This window comes from Ascaphus truei, chromosome 19 (genome assembly GCF_040206685.1).
Source record: "Ascaphus truei isolate aAscTru1 chromosome 19, aAscTru1.hap1, whole genome shotgun sequence".
NCBI classification, from domain to species: domain Eukaryota; kingdom Metazoa; phylum Chordata; class Amphibia; order Anura; family Ascaphidae; genus Ascaphus; species Ascaphus truei.
Window position 1 is genome coordinate 14227004 of NC_134501.1, and position 21313 is coordinate 14248316.

The following is a 21313-nucleotide window of genomic DNA, read 5'->3' on the forward strand; positions in this document are numbered from 1 at the left end:
GGCCTTACCCAGCGTTTTTGTTTTGGACAGCAGAGAGAGCTGCACAGTGGGCCGCCTCTCCCTGCGCATATCTCGCCAGCGATCAAAAGTTTTTAATATAAATTTTAATACTTGTGTAGATGAGCAGGGGGAGCAGGCCCCGTTATGGGGTGCCGGTATCTCCTATGCTTTTTATTCCCACGGTCACGTGACGTGAGACATTTAAATGTATAGGCGATACCGGCACCCCATAACGGGGCCTGTATCTCGGGAAGCAGGGGGCCCCCGGACCTGAAATCAATGCGGTTCTGCTCCAGAGACCCCCTGCTCATCTACACTAGTATTAAAATGTATATTAAAACAGCTCAATTACCTTAGCGCCCAGCTGCTAAGGCAATGAAGGGGTTAAACCTCAATAGCCTGTTTCTTGGGACAGAGGGGTGGATGAAGGGGGTAGTAGTCCCAGGATGGGTAGTTGGCCAAAAACAAAAATAAACACAACAACCCTACTACCCAGCTCCTCTACCCCCAACAACCCCCCCCCCCCAAACACATGCAGTACAGTAATGGGCAAAATTACTATTATCCCTTGGTGGGTATTTATTCCTACCGAGTGGGTAGCAGGAGGGGTTAATCCCTTCATTACCTTAGTGCTATTAAACGCTAAGGTAATGAAGGGTTAACTCCACCCGCAACCCCCCCCCCCCAAGGCCTAAACACCCACCAAGGGTCAAATACTACCATCACCCACCCCCGCTACCCACAATAAACATGGCAGTGGTAGTTAACCGGTTAGCCGCTAAGGTAATGACGTTGCCTATAAATGCATTTTTATTGCATGGGATTCATGTCGGGTCCTCCAGAGAAAAAAATGCAGATAAAAGTTTTTATCGGCCACTTCTCGAGGCTTACTGAACAGCAGTAGGCCTTTTTGGAGAAAAGGCCTTGATAAGTGGCTTATCGAGGCTTATTGCATAGGCCCCATTGTCTCTAACTGTCCATGAAACATCTGTAAATACAATGTATAACCCTGTTCATTTAATGTAACCATGTATTGTCATCATAACACTGTGCCCAGGACATCATTGAAAATGAGAGGTAACTCTCAATAAATAAATAAAATATGTTCCCGCAGTGTGGATGACACGTCTATCCTTTCTGCTCCCTGCACTTATTGTTTTAGTACAAAATTTGACTCCTTCCTCTGTCTATATTGGATATTGCTTGAGTCCAGACGCAAAGAACATTTTTCCTGTCTTTCCTTCAAATACTTTCTGGCCAAGCTACCCGCCTATCTGAACAAGCTCCTCACCCCTACCACACGCAGCACTTATCATCTGAGATCTGACTCCAAAAGACTGTTCATGGTCCCAACGTTCAACAAGGAATCCGGACGCTCCTCCTTCTCTTACCGTGCACCTCACAACTGGAACAATCCACCTGAGACTCTCAGTATATGTAATTTCAAGACTTCAGCTGTCTCCCATTTTAATCTTGTCTGTAACTGTTACATAAGCCCATAATCATATTATCTCTCTGTCCAAGAAATGTCTGTAAATATAACGGATGTCCTATGTATTTGTCACCATAACTCCGTGCCTAGGACATATTAGAAAACAAGCGGTAACTCTCAATGTATTATTTCCTGGTAAAACCTTTTATAAATAAATAAGCCCAAGAACAATCTTGCTGTTTCTTTCCATGCAACATGGAAACCTACAGTAAGTACCTGTCCCTAACATTTATTCTTCAGCTGAACAGCTATAACTTCCATACACATACACTGTTAATACTACACAAATCAATTATTCTCCTTCTGCATAAGAGGTCATTTTTGTCTCAAGATTCCATTAAGATGCTTCAAATAAGCAGATGCTCTGAGTTAAAATGTCAAAGGCAAAGAACATTAAGTATATTAATACCCATAGTTTGCTTGGTTACCACTGCATGTGAGGTTTGTGTCAGGCGTGGCTTAGGTGATGTGTGGGGGAAGAGATAATGTTATATATGCAACATTTTGCACACCACAGAATTGTACAAGAAAAATATTTTTATTATATAAATATTCGTAGCATAATACCGAAACTAGATGAACTAAGTGCATTGTGCTTCCTGCAAATCAAAAGCCAGCGTTCTTACTGAAACATAAGTCACAAATAAGGTTTCTGCGCTCGCGCTGTCGTCTAAAACCAGCTAACATCCGTTTGCAGCCGTCAGTGCTAGGAGCCACTCCTCATATACTCCTAAGGCTAAGGCCCCGGTAACGCAGCTGTAACGCCCGCCCGCGAGATTGGCGGCGTGTTCAGCCGATTCCCCGGTCTGCAGCTCACTGCAGGAAGAGAGACCGGGGGGGGGCGTGGTGGGGGAGTGACGGGGGTGCGGCCATGACGTCACCCGGCAGGTTCGCCCTCATTGGCTGAACCGCAGGGGGGCGTGCCTAATCGCTCGACGCGAATCCTGCTCTCAATTCTATTGAGAGCAGGAGCAACTCTCGCCTGAGCGCTGCGGCCCCCCCTCGCAGCGGGCCCGGCGCCATTGCGGGGAGGGCTCTCGTCCGTGCAGCGTTCGCCACAGCGGACGCTGTAGTAGGCAGCGGGGGCAAGGCCTAAGAAAGGAGAACTCACTAGAGAGTTCTCCAAAAGACAGAGAAAAATAATGCACATGCAAACACACCACAGATTAGTGAAGTTAAATCAATATTTAATATGAGGTCACATGCACCACACAAACACAAAAATCAAATATCAAATACTGTGAAAATCCAATAATAAATCAAAAAATAAATCACAAACAAAATACATATGTAACATAAACACCAAGTATATAAATGGCTACTCCCACAAGGGGATACTAAACCAATAACAAGCTTCAGTGAAGCACAATAGAACACAAATTAAATCAAAACATAGTTAAATTAACATCCACTAAGGGAGTTCTAAGACACATTGATTTAAAATCCCAAATGTGGGGAACGGTACTGACCACCGTGATAAAGTGTAATGAGTAGTACCAGCTGTTAAACTAAAACCAAACCTACCTTAATAAGGGATTCCGCTAAATATACAATCAAAAATGATATATAAATATGATATATGAATATATAAAGTGCTAAATGTGCAAAAGGTGATATAAATTAATAAGGCATATACCATCAGTATATGTTATATAGAAAGTGCAACAGTGAAATATAAATATGCCAGCAGAGCCTATTAACATGTCAATGTCCGACTAATACTTTAAAAAAAAATATATATATATAAATATATATATATATAAATATCTACTATATATTTCTCAAAGCACTGTATGCCTTGAGAAATATGTCCTCTGTCCCTAGCGGCAATCGCATTGGAGCTTTGGCCCGTCACTCCGCCTCAGGCCAATGAGATGGCTCCCTTGGCCCGCCCGCCCGCCCCCGCACACCTCTCATTGGCCTGAGGCGGAGTGACGGGCCAAAGATCCAACACACACACACACACACCAACCACCCCCCCCCCTGGCCCTCAATGGCTGCCCGGCCTTGACCATCCACATTCTCACCCCTCCGCCCTTCCCGGCGGCTGGACCGCAACAACGGAACCACCCCCTATCACCACTCCGCGGGATCACACAAAGATCACCCTCTCTCCCGGCGCTCACCCTCTCTCCCGGCGCTCACCCTCTCTCCCGGCGCTCACCCTCTCTCCCGGTGCTCCCTCCCACAGACCTATCCCCCCCTCCCCCCCCAAGAGCACGCTCTCGCCGCTCTCACCTTAAGGCCTAGCGGCCGCGCCCCCAGCTCACCATCCCCGCGAGCGCTGCTCCGGCTCTCTCAGTCGGGAGCTGTACGGGCCGGCTTCCCACACCACCTCCTCATCTGAGCGTCTCAGCTCCGCCTCGCCGGGGGGAACGGAGACCGCCGAGGAACCCGAGGAGGAGGAGGACCACGGCCCGGTGCGAGGTAAGTAAACGCAAGGGAAGGGATCTTTCAACCCCCCCGGTCCGGCCCTTCACCCGGCCCGACCCTTCACCCGGCCCGGCCCTTCACCCCCCCCCCTGGCCCGGCCCTTCAACCCCCCCCCCCCCAGCCTGGCCCTTCACCCCCCCCCGGCCCTTCACCCCCCCCGGCCCTTCACCCCCCCCTGGCCTGGCCCTTCACCCCCCCCCCCCGGCCCTGCCTTTCCGCCCTTCAACCACCCCCCCCGGCCCTGCCCTTCACCCCTCCCCGCCCTTCACCCCCTCCCTGCCCTTCGCCCCTTCACCCCCTCCCTGCCCTTCGCCCCCTCCCTGCCCTTCGCCCCCTCCCTGCCCTTCGCCCCCTCCCTGCCCTTCACCCCTTCCCTGCCCTTTGCCCCCTCCCTGCCCTTCGCCCCTTCACCCCCTCCCTGCCCTTCGCCCCTTCACCCCCTCCCTGCCCTTCGCCCCTTCTCCCCCTCCCTGCCCTTCGCCCCTTCTCCCCCTCCCTGCCCTTCGCCCCCTCCCTGCCCCTCCTCCCTCCCCCCTGCCCCTCCCCTCCCCCCTCCCTGCCCTTCGCCCCCTCTCCCCCCTCCCTGCCGTTTGCCCCCTCTCCCCCCTCCCTGCCCTTCGCCCCCTCTCCCCCCTCCCTGCCCTTCGCCCCCTCTCCCCCTCCCTGCCCTTCGCCCCCCTCCCTGCCCTTCCCCGCACCTCCACGCCCCCCGTCCCAGCAATCACGGGCAACGCCGGGTTTATCAGCTAGTATATATATATATATCAGAATCTGCACACATACTCACAAATAACACATATGAATATAAATATATCAAATTGATATATTTAAAAATGGTCTAAAAATATATTAAACACTAATGAAAAGACAGGATTAATCAGTAACTACTCCAATCTATCGTAAAAATGGGGTTAGCTCAATTAATTCAATTAAATCCTTGTGGGTATTTTGACTCAAATGTATATATCCCAAATTGTTCTTTTTTTTCAGATAGAATAAATCCGTATCACCCTGTCTTGCTGTTTTTGGAATACATTCAATACCCATACATTTTATAGAGCTGGGATCACATTTATGAACATTTTGTAAATGTTTTAGAAGTGCTGTTAAGGGCTGTCCCTTTTCCACCAATTTAGGAATGTTTTTAATATTTCGCAGAGGTTCTAATATCCTTAATTTCAATACCCTTTTTGTTTTTCCTATGCACCTACACTGTATTAAATATACAACGTGTGGTAGAGCAATGAATAAAATTACGAAGAGGGTATTTATTTTGTGTTACTGATGAAACAACCTGTTTTCCAGTTTCCATATGATTGCATGCCTTGCGCTTCCCGCATTTCTAATTCCCCACTATACCTAATTGAGTTTTAATGTCCATAGGCATTTTCTTCAAAGTTCTGACCTGTCTTGGCGTCAACATTTCCTTTAAACTTTGGGCCTTCCTAAATACTATGTCAGTACTAGTAAACAGTACTAAATACTGTTTATGGCCCTCCTATTTGTCCATTTGCTTCCGATCTGGCCCCTTTGGAAGACTAGTTGCAGGGCACTGAGCAATGAATCTCTGTATACCAGAGACAAAGCTATATTGCAGACAACGTGCATTACAAAGTCGTCTTCTTGACCAACAGAGGGCAAGAGAGAGCAACTGATCTCAGAAGCAAGTCATTCTGATCCATGCCAAAGGTGAAATTCCGTGTAGTAATATGGAATATTAATATTAATGATTAAAGTTAAAATTAGAGAGAATATTAAACCAGTATTAGTGTGGGGGGGAGAGAATCTCTAAATGCAAAATGCGTATTAAAATTAAGAGGAAATTGATATAGCAAATAGAGTTAAACTAACTAGCTGAGGAATTAATATCCGCTCTGAGATGGGAGCAGCGGCTCACACACATATCCTCATCAGCCATCACTTAAAGTCTTAACAAGACATTTCCAATTGAAATATGGAAACGGAGAAGGAATTAGCCCATTGTTCCTCTGTCAAACTGGGCCTTTCATATTATTGGTGCACGTGCCCCTGTAATCATATCTTAAGGAAGCACAAAAGGAATTAATAACTTTGTTTAGTGAAAAAAAAAAAAAACTTTTTTAAATGAATAACCATCTGAAAGAATTATGATTTACTTTTCCATTTATATGTAAAATGTATTCTTTATCTGAAATTATTTCTGCATTAGTCCGTTAATTGCCTTATGCCTGACATTGCACAAGTTTACGACTCCAGTAATTGCTATGGCATAAATATAGTGATATAGCGTGTAGAAGGAAATATGGAGAAGTTACACAAAAGGCACATTATAAAAGTCTTCTTTTATGAACTGAAGACTTGTTATGGAATGACAGTATATGTTATGATAGATTATGCATACTGTATAATACTAGGGCTCCCAGCTGGCTTCTCCAAAAATACTGGACACAATGGTGAAAGGTACGACGTATGCACACAGCTACATGCTGTTTCCTCCTCTCCTTGGCTACACCCCCAGGCTCCTGACACCTACTCTGGCCACTATGTCCTAATGAAAATAAGATATACTGTGGTGATATATTACAATACAGTGCCATACTACAGTATAATGCCCAATGGCATAGGTATAGTATGTATACTTTCCAACATAGGTGTTAGGACAAACAAATATATGAGTTTTAATATCCTCCCAGGGTATAGTCTATAAATGGGACAGCTATAAATCTCATGTACATGAAGGGGCAGCCATTCCTTGAAATTTTACAAACAAAAATTGTTTTAATTGTATGCCAAACAAAACTCAAATCATCAAACGGCGCTCATCTTTCTGCTGCCATAAAATTAAGAAAAAAATCCATCTATTGTCCATATTAAAAAAACAACACATTTTCCATGCTCCTGTAGAATATTCGCAGCTGTAGAAAAAGTGCGTTTAGGCTTTTGAAGCGGCAACTCTGTCGCAGAGAAAGTCATGTGAAGCAATGTGTCATCTTGGCCTGAAGTTTCATGGAAACAATTGTGTCGGGTTATTTACAGCTTACAGTATGATTCAGTTGAAATCCTGAAAAAAAAACACTCAAAAAGTAAATCAAAGGAAATTATAGACTTACAGTATTGTACATTTTCCTTTTGGTCTCACCAAGTTTCTTCTTTAATGTATGTAACGGGTGTTCCCTCTGGCCTGACCCACCCAATCTCATATTGGCCCGTGTAGTCTAACCAGTCCCCCATTACAAGGCGTGTGTGGTGGTGCACCTGCAAGTAACAGGACTCTTGAGTCTCCCGCTTGGTGTTATTAGGGGATGTCAATCAGGACAGGTAACTGAGGTAGTGGGTACGAGTCCAACTTACATCATGTGCAGCGCCTCCACCTCATCAGGATCTATGCTTCCGCAGGGAGATGGTCCTGGTGAGGAACTCCTTCTTGGTGCCATCCACTGTCGAGTAAGCTCACACTCACACAGTGGGGTTCTTTTTCTCAAGGACATCTTTATTAAGTACAGGGATGTAGCAGACTGCCCCATGCAGCTGCCAGCTCTAGCCGCACATCTCTGCGTGATGTCCCTTTGCCAGGTACGCCCTCCAATAATGAAGTGGGATTCCCTTTCTCCTAGGGAGATCACCACTGTGCCAGGTCCCTGGACACAGCGTGGCGTAAACGCACTGGAATTATCACTATGCTCCCGCTAGTTACTGCACTAGGGTCACAAAAGTGTTCCTGCAATATCTGTATCTTCGGGTTACTCTCTGCTCCGAACTCAACACTAACTGTCAGTGTTGTGCCCTTTATACTCCAGGGGCAGGCGCAGCTCTGAGGTCACTATCCAGGGACTCAGAGCATACAGCCACTCCCATCCTTACACAGGGCACCACACTTGGGTGTGAGGGAAAACCTCCATAACTACTGTGGGCAGGCCTGTATATACCAGGACTTACTGCCAACAGAGAAGACGTATGCAGTCATTATTATGCATGGCTACATACTCCCCCTGGTGAATACCCACCGTCCCGGCTGGGACCTAAATTTGGTGTACCTTGCGCCAGGAAACACTGCAAAAGAACACACAAATAACACAGCAACATCATTACATAACATAATAATGAACGCTCAGTACACTCACTGACCAGCAGGGAGCGCAAACGAAACAACAGACCACTCTATTGGACACTCAATAGTAATGCCGAGGATCTGGCTTCTTTACCTCTCGCCCCGCGGCATCATGCACAGTCACACTGTATTCCCGTGGTACTCCTCTTTCATTACAGTACACCACCTTGTGCATATGTACACTGCGCCCAATCTTCCAGACCCGCATCAGTTGAGCTACCCTCTGCTCGGCCTGTATACCTTTAATGGCTCCCCCTCGCTCAATGATATAATACTGAATATCATTCTTGAGCCATCTCTCCCTATTCTCCTCTATCTCTGTCATTAGAGGTTCAGGGACATAGGGGTAATCAAACCCATGGGACTTCCTGTACTTGGCAATGATAGCTCGCTCAGCTCTGCAAGCCCTAGTTAAACTGGTTTGACCAGCCTTCCCGGGCAACACCCATGATAGGGGCTCATGTGTCTCCACCGGATCATCTAACCCTGCGGACCCCTTAGGAATAATTAGGCCTGCCTGTATACGGTCCCATCGTACCCTTAGAGCCCTAAGGTAGGATTCATCATCAAAATCCCCGGCAGCCCACCAGTGATCAACCACCCCCTCTCTCTCTAAAATAAAGCGGGTGCGGTCAAGCCACGAGACATACCCCTCGTACAAGGGGGCCCACCACCTAGTCTCCTTCCGTTCCTCGGAGCTAGAATCTGCATTTTCCTCTAGGGACTCCTCATCAGGCCCACCAGAAGACACTCCAGACGTACCCTCAGATCTGGTATTAACTCCCTTACGGTGAGAGGTATTCCTAACAGTAATACTCATCCCGCTAGGACAATCACTCGACACCGACACTTGTCGGGACATGCTCCCTCCTCCCTCCGACCCATCATCCGACGTACCCAAGTCCAGGCTCCCAGTCCGATCATCAAAAGGACCCCGTGACTCCCCGGACAACCCTAAACTGGAACTAGATCCAAATAGGATAGGGACGGGTACAGGGGCTTTAGCGAGGGCCGTAGGACTAACCTTGGGTGTGGACGGGGTGTGGGGACGGGACCGAACAGTAGGTACTGACAGGGTTTCGACCTGCTCTCCAGCGATACCTGTCTTGACGTCGCCACAAAGTCCATCTTTATTCTCAACAGCGGAGCTCCTGGGGTTGCAGTTCAAACGTCCATTCCCCTGGATAATAGGGGATCGCTTCCCGCTGCTCGATCGCAGAGGCGGCACCATCTCCCACTCGGGGCCTCCCTGGTTCTCCGGCACCACTTCCGCACACGCACGTGCTGCGACGCCATCTTGCGGTGGATTCCCAAGCGGAATCTCTTCCTCCACAAGGATCTCCTCCAACGCCATTCTGCCACGCGATCCAGTCTGGCTCTGGACTCGCTCCTCTGGATCTTCCACCTCCTGGGCCTGCGACAGACACCGTGTCTTAGTCCCGTGCAGGGTAGGTGTAGATCTGCCTCCGTCCGATCCACTAGTCACCACGGCAGTGGGACTCCGGCGATCGGATGGTCGCGGTACGGGAGACATTCGATTCCGCGTCTCCACACCACGAGGAATTTCATCCCTCCATGGCGTACCAATGGTATGACAGTCCCGTCTGATGACTGTCTTACTCGCCAGCCTTGCACACTCCTCGTCCGAGGATTCCAGCTTGCAGTTCGGCCGAGGCATCCCAGTAGGAGACCGGCGATGGGCTCCTCGGTGATCACCTCTCCGATGGCTGAGTTTCTCTATCGGAAGCACCAATGATGGCTCCGACTCTGCGGGACTGGCCCTCTTGTTCCAGAGAGCTCCCGGCTGCTCTTCTGTCGCCACCGGTACATTTCCGGTCATTCCCGTAGATTGCACCGGTACGAATGTGGTCATGGGCCACATGTACTGCAGTCCACAGTGGGGGCATCGGGCTTCGCTGCCCACAGCTCCGCCCGGCAGTCTGCACTGCAGGCAGAGACACGCCACAGTCTCCACACCCTTTACCCGGATCACCAGGAAGCCTCCTGGAGCCGAATAAGGATGCGTGGAAATCACAGGACCTTGGTCCACTTTATCAACAGCTTCAGCCATTTTTATCAGCGGAGGTACTCTGCTCAGAGGTCGATACTGATCAATGGCTCTTCGCAACTGAAAGGCATGGGCTGATATAGTCACCCTTCCTCCCATTTCCTCTTGCGACATCCGGTGAGACCGCAAACCACTCCCCCTGGTTGAAACTAGGGGGATGTCTTGTAGATTTGTAGGCTGACCCAGCACAGGTGCGGAGTGAGTCATAGTCCATGAGGGCGCGGCTCCAGCTTTCGCGCCAAACTCCCCATCGGGGTGGAGTTTCCGCGTTGGCGCCAATCCTGGCCAACATCTAGCAGACTGCAAAGTTGCAAGACCTTTTGCAGCATGCCCACGCGGTGTCCCGGGAACGCGGGAACCGCCATCTTGGTAAGCATTGTCTTTTCTTTCACTGTCTTTTCTCTCACTGAAGGCAACGTCTGGCTGTCTGTTAATTGGGGTATAACAAAGTCCATTTTGTTCCTCCCATCGAAGCACACTGTCCTGCTCATTATTCTCAGGGGTATCATCCCGAGAACAAAAACACGACAAACACGGCGCAGCCACGGCTTTCACGCCATTCCATAACAAACTCACAAAAGTCTCTTCTGTAGCTTGTTCTTCGTCTGACCGCAATCCTGGACCTTCTGCTCTATGCAGATCCTCCATTCTCGTGGTTCTCTCTCTCCGCCATCCTGGACCTTCTGTTCTGTACAGATCCTCCATTCTGACGGTTCGCTCACCCTGCCATCCTGGACCTTCTGTTCTGTACAGATCCTCCATTCCGACAGGTCTCTCGTGATCGTTGAACACCGATTCTCTGTACGTGGAGCTCCGCTCTGCGGGGCAGCTACCACATCTGTACAATAAACATGCCTTGTGCACCACCTTGTGTACCTAACGTAGATCCGACTCGTGTTTGCACTACCTCAGGCTAGGCTCACCCTTCCTGTGTCTACCGTAACACGTTCCTCCAGTCTGTGCTCCTTGGTAAGTGATCTGGAATGGGGACTAGAGTACTCTGGCTCTTCCATGCAGCACTTTGGGCGTCGACCTACTTTTGGCTAGCCTAGTGCGGACCCGTCCAGAATTCCTGCTCTCAGTTACCAGTTTATCCCTTAGGCGTCCCCCGCTAGCGCTACCTCAAGGCGACTAGAACAGCAATAGCCCCCGGCTCCAGACTCACTAACCCCTAACGGATCCCAAGGCGTCTTTGCGGCATGCATATCCAGCACCTCCCTGACTACCCCTGGCTCCGTCCCTCAAGCACAAAGTGGCAGCAGACACTTTCCTTAATTCCTACTGTGTGCCTAGCAAAAGCCTGTCCTGTTGACAGGTATCTCAGCAGCGCCTCCAATTGTAACGGGTGTTCCCTCTGGCCTGACCCACCCAATCTCATATTGGCCCGTGTAGTCTAACCAGTCCCCCATTACAAGGCGTGTGTGGTGGTGCACCTGCAAGTAACAGGACTCTTGAGTCTCCCGCTTGGTGTTATTAGGGGATGTCAATCAGGACAGGTAACTGAGGTAGTGGGTACGAGTCCAACTTACATCATGTGCAGCGCATCCACCTCATCAGGATCTATGCTTCCGCAGGGAGATGGTCCTGGTGAGGAACTCCTTCTTGGTGCCATCCACTGTCGAGTAAGCTCACACTCACACAGTGGGGTTCTTTTTCTCAAGGACATCTTTATTAAGTACAGGGATGTAGCAGACTGCCCCATGCAGCTGCCAGCTCTAGCCGCACATCTCTGCGTGATGTCCCTTTGCCAGGTACGCCCTCCAATAATGAAGTGGGATTCCCTTTCTCCTAGGGAGATCACCACTGTGCCAGGTCCCTGGACACAGCGTGGCGTAAACGCACTGGAATTATCACTATGCTCCCGCTAGTTACTGCACTAGGGTCACAAAAGTGTTCCTGCAATATCTGTATCTTCGGGTTACTCTCTGCTCCGAACTCAACACTAACTGTCAGTGTTGTGCCCTTTATACTCCAGGGGCAGGCGCAGCTCTGAGGTCACTATCCAGGGACTCAGAGCATACAGCCACTCCCATCCTTACACAGGGCACCACACTTGGGTGTGAGGGAAAACCTCCATAACTACTGTGGGCAGGCCTGTATATACCAGGACTTACTGCCAACAGAGAAGACGTATGCAGTCATTATTATGCATGGCTACATGTATAAAAGAAAAAAGTAGCAATACAGAAAAGATATATCAGCAGTCCAAGCTGCTGGTCTTCTTCTTCTTCCTCCTCTTCTTCTTCCTCTTCCTAAGTTGTTCTGTGATCGATCAGTCAAGATTCGGCTTGTGGGTTCACTAAATGGCTGTCAGTGAACCAGAAGAAGAGCAAAGATACAAAGTTCTGTTGGGAGGATCATGTGACCGGGCAGTTGCTAGATACAATTGGTGCACTGCTAGAGAGAGGGCGGGGCTCAAAAAGGGGTGTGCCAGAGCCTATTTCAGAAGAAGGGAATGTGACTTTGTAAATGGTTGCTATAGAAACAAAAAATGTTTGTTACATTATAATACATAAAAAATGTCTTTCAGACTTGTTTTGTAAAAAAAACAATACAAGTATTTTCTCAAAGTACAGAACTGATTTATTAAAAAGAACACACATGTAGGATATTGCTGGCACTGCAGCTTTCAAGAAGAAACTTGGTGAGATCAAAAGGAAAATGTAAGTCTACCACTTTCTTTGATTTACTTTTTGAGCGCTGATCCGGTATGGTTTTAATTTTTTATAGTTGTTTGCATCTAGCGGTATAGATGCAGGATCCTAGCACCTCCATCTGAATGATCGTAACACAGGGTGAGTGCTAGTTCATTCTATTCTGTTACAATCTGTACATTGATAGTTTACTAAGCTATTCCATAAAACACTTTCACATGAATAGGCTGTAATGTGTCTTCTGAAACAGGAAGGTTTCTAAAGGAATAGCATCGCTTAGTAAACATGGGCCCCAGAATTTAACTCCTATACGACAAGATGTTGTGTCCGTGCATTAGAGTTGCTAGTGAGAGATAAACCATATTTACATGTAAGACTGGTACAGACTGCACCCAGTGACACAAAGATAAACTCTTGTTCCATTTGATCAAGTGAATAATGAGGCCATCTTAAAAAAAAGCAGTACAATGCAAAGCTCACTTTGTAAGGTTATCTAATTAAAGTTTTTCAAATCACTTATGGGATTGTTAATGTCAGTGTTAATAAGAACTCATATGAGAGAGAATTCCACTTAAGAGCTTAAATGGAATTTAAATTGATATATAAACTCAAGGGACCTTCCTCCCAACCCCAAAAAAATGATGTTCTCATGGAATAAACCATTTTACAGTACAGACGGGGGGAGTTACTGCAGCTAGTGGAAATTCTACTGAGTTGTATGTATGAATGTATATCTTTAAATAAAATCTTAATATTAATTTAAAATTAAATAGCACCATTTGTCAAAGGCTTGACGGCACAACAAAAGTTATATATTGGGAGACTTGCAGGCACAGTACGAGTGAACGTGCAGTTTTACGGAGAACTGTTATCTTGTATTTCCGTGTGAACTTTTTGAACTCTGGTTTTAGGTGACTGTTTCTGGCGCTGTTTGTAAGATTCAGTAATAGACTAGTTCTTGTTATATTTAATTTGCATTGCAAAACGTAATTGAAACACAATTAAATTGTGTTTTCTAAGAACTACAATAGCACTAACTTTTAAAAAGGAAGAATATCCCTTAAGTGCTCAAAAAGTATTTATTACATAGCAAAAATAAAAACAGCAACTATTCCTCATCACAAACAAAAACAGTAATATTACATATAAATATCCGACAATTGTTGCACATGAATGAATACACACAATATATAACACGATATTGACCAAAGTGACTATGTAGAGCACCTGAGGATCAAGAAGTTCCTCACTGCCCAGGGTTAACCCTGATACCACATTATAAATATAAGAAATATACTGTAGCTGAAGCCACCTAAATACATCTCTGCCTTATTAAGGGTATCTATAGGTGGCTTTAGTAATGTTTATTGACCATGTTTTATTAGTTCTTCTTCTGTCCTAGGGCTAGGTACGCATTTACAGTTAAATTCATCTCCTTCTTCATACAAAATGTAGTCCTCCTTGAATTTCTGAATAACTTTATTGACTAGCACAAACAGAAATGAAAAGAAAACTTTGGGGATGCATAAATTAGGAGGTGAAAAAACAATACTATAACAGGGAGAGCAGTGGGGGGGAGACCACTTAGCTGTGGCTGCCAGCTTGAAAAGACCCAATGCAAGGGGTGGCCAAGCAGGAAACAGGGCAGGACTATACCAAGTGCAAAGGAGGGAGGAACATCCCAAAACTCCAGGGGTCAGGAGAGAATAGTTGCTGAGGCAACAGGCCGTTATAGTACACTTTACATAGTATCAAAGAAGACAGAAACTAGGGTAAAGGTAACTGAGAAGCAACAGGAGAACAAAAAAACACAGCGGAAGGCGGAACAGTGTTCCATTTATAATGTGGTAACAGTGTTATTATTTTTGCTGTGTAATAAATGGTTTTTGAGTGCACCACTGAAGGAATATTCTTTTTTTTTTCTCCTTCTTGGAAAGTAGTGTTGCTACCTATGTATCCATTTTGTATCCCAGAATGCACCCCGGTTATGACTTGTGTTTAATTACACCGCCTTGATTTAGCGTTACATTCTAGCGAGTGTTGGAACATTTTTTTTTGTGGCTGTGTCTTTTCTAAGAACTCCCTTCCCCTCTGATACCATGCTTTGTTTTCAGATACTGTACATTGTTCATCTCTTTTCTGAACGTTCATTATACGCCCCTCGTTTTGCAAGCACATCTGTGGAGGATGTGTGGATCAGCACTTTCTGCGTTAATCCAATAAATATTTGAATTAATATAGACGCCTTCTTCAGAAAGGTGGCAGGATTGAGATGACAAAGAACAGTAGAAGGGGGGTTTCTGTGACAGCTGCCTTTTTTTTGGGTTAATGAGAAGGTGTTTTCAACTAATGCATACTGTGTCTATGTTATACTGGCTCTTACTGACAAATTCTGTATGAAAATTGCCATTGTAAGCTCAGGAGACATTGCCATTAGTGCAATCTTAAAATGCATCTCATCCTTTTCCCCGCTATGTCTATTCTGATGAATTCTAGTCAATTTTGGGACTGTAAATAATAAACCCTTTTTTCAATATAGGACTATTGTAAGATTTTATAGACTCAATGCTGGGAAATGTAATGTCAAAATTGTATTTGTTTTTTAACTTTCCTGCTCAGTTATCATGTAAATATATTCGCTCAGAAGCCTGTCTGTGACAGAATCTTTAAAAATTATGAGTATAAAAATGGTAATACATTTGGCTGTAGTTTCACAGCTTTAAGTATGTGCCGAGCGGCATAAATATCATCTCAAATCTTTTTCCCGTTGGCTATACACCTTCGTCTCTCACGCTTTCAGACTGCGTTCCACTTCCATTTTTTTTTAAGGACGCACAATAAATCTCAGTTAAATTGTCTCATCTTTGACTTGGCGTCTGAGAGACTGCATGCAATTTTGCCACTTCCAGATTCCAGCAAAGTTCTTTACAATGATCACCATTAGGGATGTGTATTGGAGAAAACTTTGAATCGAGTACTATTTATTGCAGAGGCAGCCTGTAAAAGTTATAGATACAAACTCTGAAACTTTTTCCTTCCCTGTATGAGGCCATTGGCATAAAGGAACAGACATTTAATTATTTTATTGAAATAATTTTAATTGAAAGTTATGTGTGTAAGAATATTCGAACCTGAAAAAAAGAAGAATGCCATTCTTAAACCAATTCCTCTAAATAGGCAAAATGACAGAGTTCACAGGTGTTCAATGTTATGATGAACATAACTACATAAAAGTTACTTTTCTGCAGAAAATGTCAATACACGGATCAGATCTGTCTTTAATTTATATGTATATAGATATTTTTTTAAATTTGCTTTTAGGTGCTTTTATTATCCTCGTCGAGGTAGGGTATATTGTTTTTTCACTTATATTGCAATTATTTCACATATGTTCTATATGTATAGGTGTCATAGGGACTCCAGGAGCAGGTAGGACCTTGCAGGGAAGGCAAGGATTGTTGGGATCACGGGCTGAGGTTGGAGGCAGGTGGAAAGCAGGATCGTCAGGGTCACAGGCAGGGTTCGGTGGCAGGTGGCAAGCAGGATTGTCGGGGTCACAGGCAGGGTTTGGTGGCAGGCGGCAGGCAAGGATCGTCGGGGTCTAGACAGGGGTCGGCAGCAAGAAGGCACGAAGAGGGCAGGAGAGCAGGACCTGAGACTAGGGAGCAGGAACTGAGACCAGGGAGCAGGAAACAAACAGGGACTAACCAGATCATAGGCAAGGGCCTTTAATAAGTACCGTACTCAATACAGAACAGAAGCAGAAGCAGAAGCAGAAGCATGGGCATGGGCACAAGGAGTCAGGACACACAAAAAAAGGCAAGGGAGGAACAGGAAACTATAAGGACAGAGGACAGGAGCAACAAGAGGAGACAGACAGAGGAACCCCAGAGCAGACAGAAACAGCAGCACACCTGGTGGACAGAAAAGGGAACTGTGGCTGGGAGCAGGATGTCTAGGAAGACTCTGACAATAGGTAAGATATGTGGTGATATCTATGTATGTAAACATCATTTGGATATTTTTATAGTGAAACTGTATTGGATCATTTATTGTCATTGAATCTCTAGGGGTGAGGATGTAGCTAAATATATATATAGGTTATAGTTAAAATATGAATTTGGGATCACTCAACAAAATATTTTGTAAATGTGTTGCCCCAATGATCTCCCAGGTGGTGAGTTTGCTCTGCCCAGGGGTGCATCCCCCACAGCGGCGACAGCCTCTCTTCTTCATGTTGCTCCAACACATTTTCTGATTTCATCCTCACATCTGACTTTTGGTCGTCGTCTTGGTCTTTGAATCTCTCTTGGAATCCAGTCAAGTCCCATCTTTGTCCTACGATGGTAATTTCTTCTTACAATATGTCCAACCCACCATAATTTTAATTTCTTCACCCTTGTTATGATGTCACAGACTTTTGGCATTTAACCCCTTCATTCTTTTTCTGCTCTCTTCGGGTAAAAGCCAGCATGCATCTCTCCAAACTTCTTTGCGTTGTCTGAAGCTTATGAATTATTTTTGCATTTAGGGTCCAAGTTTCACATCCATACGTGAGCACGGGCAGGATACACTGGTGGAAAACTTTCTTCTTGAGGCACAATGGAAGGTTCCCTTGAAATATTGTCATACTGTATATCTTCCAAATGCCTCCATCCCATCTTCATTCTCCTATTTCAGAGGTGACCAACCCATGGCCACTGCCATGCATGCGGCCCTCAGTACTTCATGTGCAGGATGCTGAAGAATTTTTTTATTTTTAACATAAAATGGGCGCTGCGGGTCTCCGACTGCAGAGTGCAGAGGGACCATAGAGTAATGGAAGAGGAGAAGCCAGAGCACACCCTAACCAGCTCCTCTCCTGAGCTCCTATGGACCAGCAACTCCTGGTGGGCTCCCAAGCAGCACAGGTTACAGTGCGTATATGCCTTGACAGCTGAGAGCCCCATGTGGTGCTGGCTGTGGAGACTGGAGAGCAAAGTAGGGACAATAACCCCACTACCCCCCTGTCACTCCAACTGCTTCCATGTTAATACAATTGCCACCTGTTACTTTGACTGCCTCCCCTGTCTCCCCAACTGCCTCCCCCAATCACCCCATCTGCCCCATCTCCCCCTTGTCCCCCATACCCATGTGTTACCCCTTCCCCATGTGTTGCCCCCTCTTCCCCTCACTCGATATGTGTCACCCCCTCTTAATTCCTCCCACTTGTAGGTTATACCCTGTGTCAGTGTGTGGTGCTGCCAGATTATGATCTGTGTCAATGTGTAGTGCTGTCAGGTTATATTCCACACTATACACTGACACGGAGTATAACCTGTCAGCACTGCACACTGACACAGAGCATAACCTGATGACACTAAACACTGACAGTCAGGTTATGCTCTGTGTCACTGTATACAGGTAATAATTAGATTTTTTTTTATTGCAGCCCTTTCACAGTGACGTTGGTCAATTCTGGCTCCATCTGCCAGTCAAGTTTCGTTCTGTGCTTTCAACTACTGTACAATCTTCCAAAGTTCTTCATAATCATTTGTTAAATTGAGGGGGAAAGGTTTAAGACGAGAGAGAGCAGTAAAGGTGAAAGGGGTGGAAAGAAGACAGTTGTGGGTACAGTAGAACGTAGGAGACGAGCAGGGGCATAGTGAGAGATCACAGCTGATATGTAGGGGGGAGCCTTGAAGGTAAGGAGGAGAACGTTGTGGGTGATCTAAAACTTGATGGAAAGCCAGGAGAGGAATTTACGGAGGAAATTATATTGTATTAACATTAAATAGGAAATATAATGATATTAATGCAGGCTTCTCTAACTATTATGTTAGTGCATGACCTGCAGGTACTTTGTCCACATTGTTCAATGCTCAACACAAAGCTTTTTAATTAAATAATAATTCTCACCCTGAATGCAGTGAACATTTCCTACATAAAGCGTTTTATATTACTTTTCTTTCATTCACGAGAAAGCTTTTCATAACTCAAGAGATCCATAGGGTCTTTCACATTCACCAGAAGACCAAATATCGTAATTAGTTTCCAACCCACCAACGTATCTCCAGTGTCTATTAGGGACAAAGAGAAAATGAGAGGTTGTGTTATTCGAGTAGTATTCAAAGTGAACCGAAAACACTCAGGCATGTAACACCTCTAACAATGTTAAATTAGGCTACTCTATGTTAACATTCTTTTTTATAGATATGCCCAAAGCCTTTATCTTTCAGAGAACCTTCCAGACGTGCTGGTAAAATTGAAACCACCCAATCTTTTCAATGAGCAATAGGATTCCTGATTTACACAGCTACAGTACCAGTTGTAGGTAAATGTTGGTTAAGTAGCAATATAGTAGTAAGCTACAGTATGTACAGTATAAAAAAAGGGAATATTTTTCCAAAAGTCAGAAAGTGTTTTAGGTGGAATATTCAATGGAATCATTTTGATCTCTTTATATATTGTACACAATACAAAATACACCATACACACACACTAGCTATTGTTCTACTAGAGTAAAAACCGACGAATATTTCCTGATGACTATTGCATAAATTTCCCAAACGGCAACAGAAAAAAGTACTGTTTTGTAGACCAGTCTCAAAAGTTAATGAGGAGTGGGAACATCAAACATATGAAAATATAATAGACTTTTTTTTTTTTTTTTTTAAATCATCAAATATTAGAGATCTCCAAACATCCTCAAATAACACTAACAGAAAAGGCATTTCATTTTTTTGATACATATTAAATATATTTTGATATATTTGGGAGAGTACCGGGTTTATATTTCTACTATTTCGTATTATTTTGTAAACCAGACCATCCCTCCCATTAGGATAAAGAGTGACAGATTATATTACAACGTATTGTAATTGCTCTGTAAATGGATTTACTCTCTGGAACTATTCTCCCAACCTCCAAAGCAAAAGTGTTACACTTTCCACCGTGTTATACTACAGTATATTAGGTGTTGGTTACAGTTATTATGCTCATTGATAATTTTGATTTACTCTGCTCTGCCTTTCCTTTGCCAATTACCCCTTTGCCTATCATCATTTTGTCAGTGCCACTCAGACATATATCTAATCAGCAAGCTCATGTTCTATAGCTGTAGCATCAAGAAAACCAGAGGCATGATCTCTAAACCACAGTGTCTTCTCATTGTGTCTTGTTAACACCCCTGGACCGTGCACCGTTTGTTGTTAGCATTGCTACATTCGTTCATACAAAGCTAATAGATAAGGAACAGAAAATCCTTGATGTTTTCTCAGGATGTGCTCAGCTCTGGAAGTTTTATTGCCCATTGGATACATTTCCATGATCCAAATATCCCTCGAGATGAAGATAAAAAGCACAGAGGATTAATAGGGGGGCTCACTGATGCACCGATGTGGGTTCGAGGCGTGCAACCCTTTGGCAAAAGGTCGTGACCCGTGTCAATTTGGCCCATTTTTTGTCACGAGTTTGCAGACAATTGCCAAGAATGAAATTAATGTGGATTACAATTTCATTTAATTTGCATAATTCTCCAAAATCGTTAGATTCACTTAATACAGAGACTGTAAATAGGGCGCACACCCCAAGTTACTCAATGTCTGGCGATATTTCCATGGAAGCTTACTAATTTGGCGACATCGCTAGCCCTTTGAGGTTCAGGGAAACGTTTGGCAGAGGAGAGAATTTGGGGTAAAAAAGTGCTTAATATTTCACACATCTCTAATGTAGCTGGTGTCTGGGAAATGTGTATTCGTTACCCTGAAGATACTGCGCAATGGTTTTTTGTTTTTGTGCTTTTTTCCTGCAGAGCATCGAGACAAAAGAATAGAAATAAGAGAATACTCCACATAAAGAAAAGAACGGTGGAAACAGGACTGTCCTACACTCCATTTTCCCACTCTCCCCATTTCTCCGGAAGGACTGGTATTCTCCATATTTGCACCAGGACTTTATTTTTTCTTTTCATATTGTTGTTACAAGTCACAGGATAGACTTGTTAATTTGTCCTAAGGCTGCCATCCCACAATTTGAATTTCAATATTTGTAATTGGGATTATATCACAAATGTTTTGTTTTTCACGTCACTTACTTTTATCACATTGTAGTTTAGGTTGAGCGCACAGTGCAGTATATTTTCTAGTCATCTCTAATGTGGAGCATCAATGACAGCGCGATCCCACCGTTAACGGCCAATCAAGCCAGTGCCTAGATTATCTGCCAGGGAAACCTAATTTCACTGCAGACTAATAAAACAAGTGTCTTGTAATGTAGAGAAAGGCTTCTGCTCACATTTCTGTGGGGCTGTTAGGCTTGCCCTACAATAATACATTGTATGGGCCTAGATGCAAAACACGATCAAAAAGGTTATTAAAAAACAACACACACAATGTATCAAAATCTTTTTTATGGGATTTCTTCTGTGTGAACAATTTGGTGTATTTTTGCATAGTTTTTGCAGCCAGTAGTCTTTGATAAATTGGCCCGAAATCATGACGATATCTAATGAGCATTACTTCCCTATTTCCTTTTCTAAGGACCCGCTCTCTGGCTGCCAGGCTTACACGTGTATTTTTGTCCAGTATATGTATGGACCA

At 44.9% G+C, this 21313-nt stretch overlaps 1 protein-coding gene across 1 annotated transcript in view; it reads left to right on the forward strand.

Moving 5' to 3' along the window:
• The window catches only part of MLYCD (malonyl-CoA decarboxylase), a 135279-nt gene extending 114619 nt beyond the window's left edge, over positions 1 to 20660 (forward strand). Inside the window, exon 5 of the mRNA XM_075576706.1 lies at positions 20527 to 20660. Within this exon, the coding sequence (XP_075432821.1) occupies positions 20527 to 20547 (21 nt within the window). The 3' untranslated portion in view covers positions 20548 to 20660. The remainder of the gene's footprint in view (positions 1 to 20526) is intronic.
• Positions 20661 to 21313: the final 653 nt, after the last annotated feature.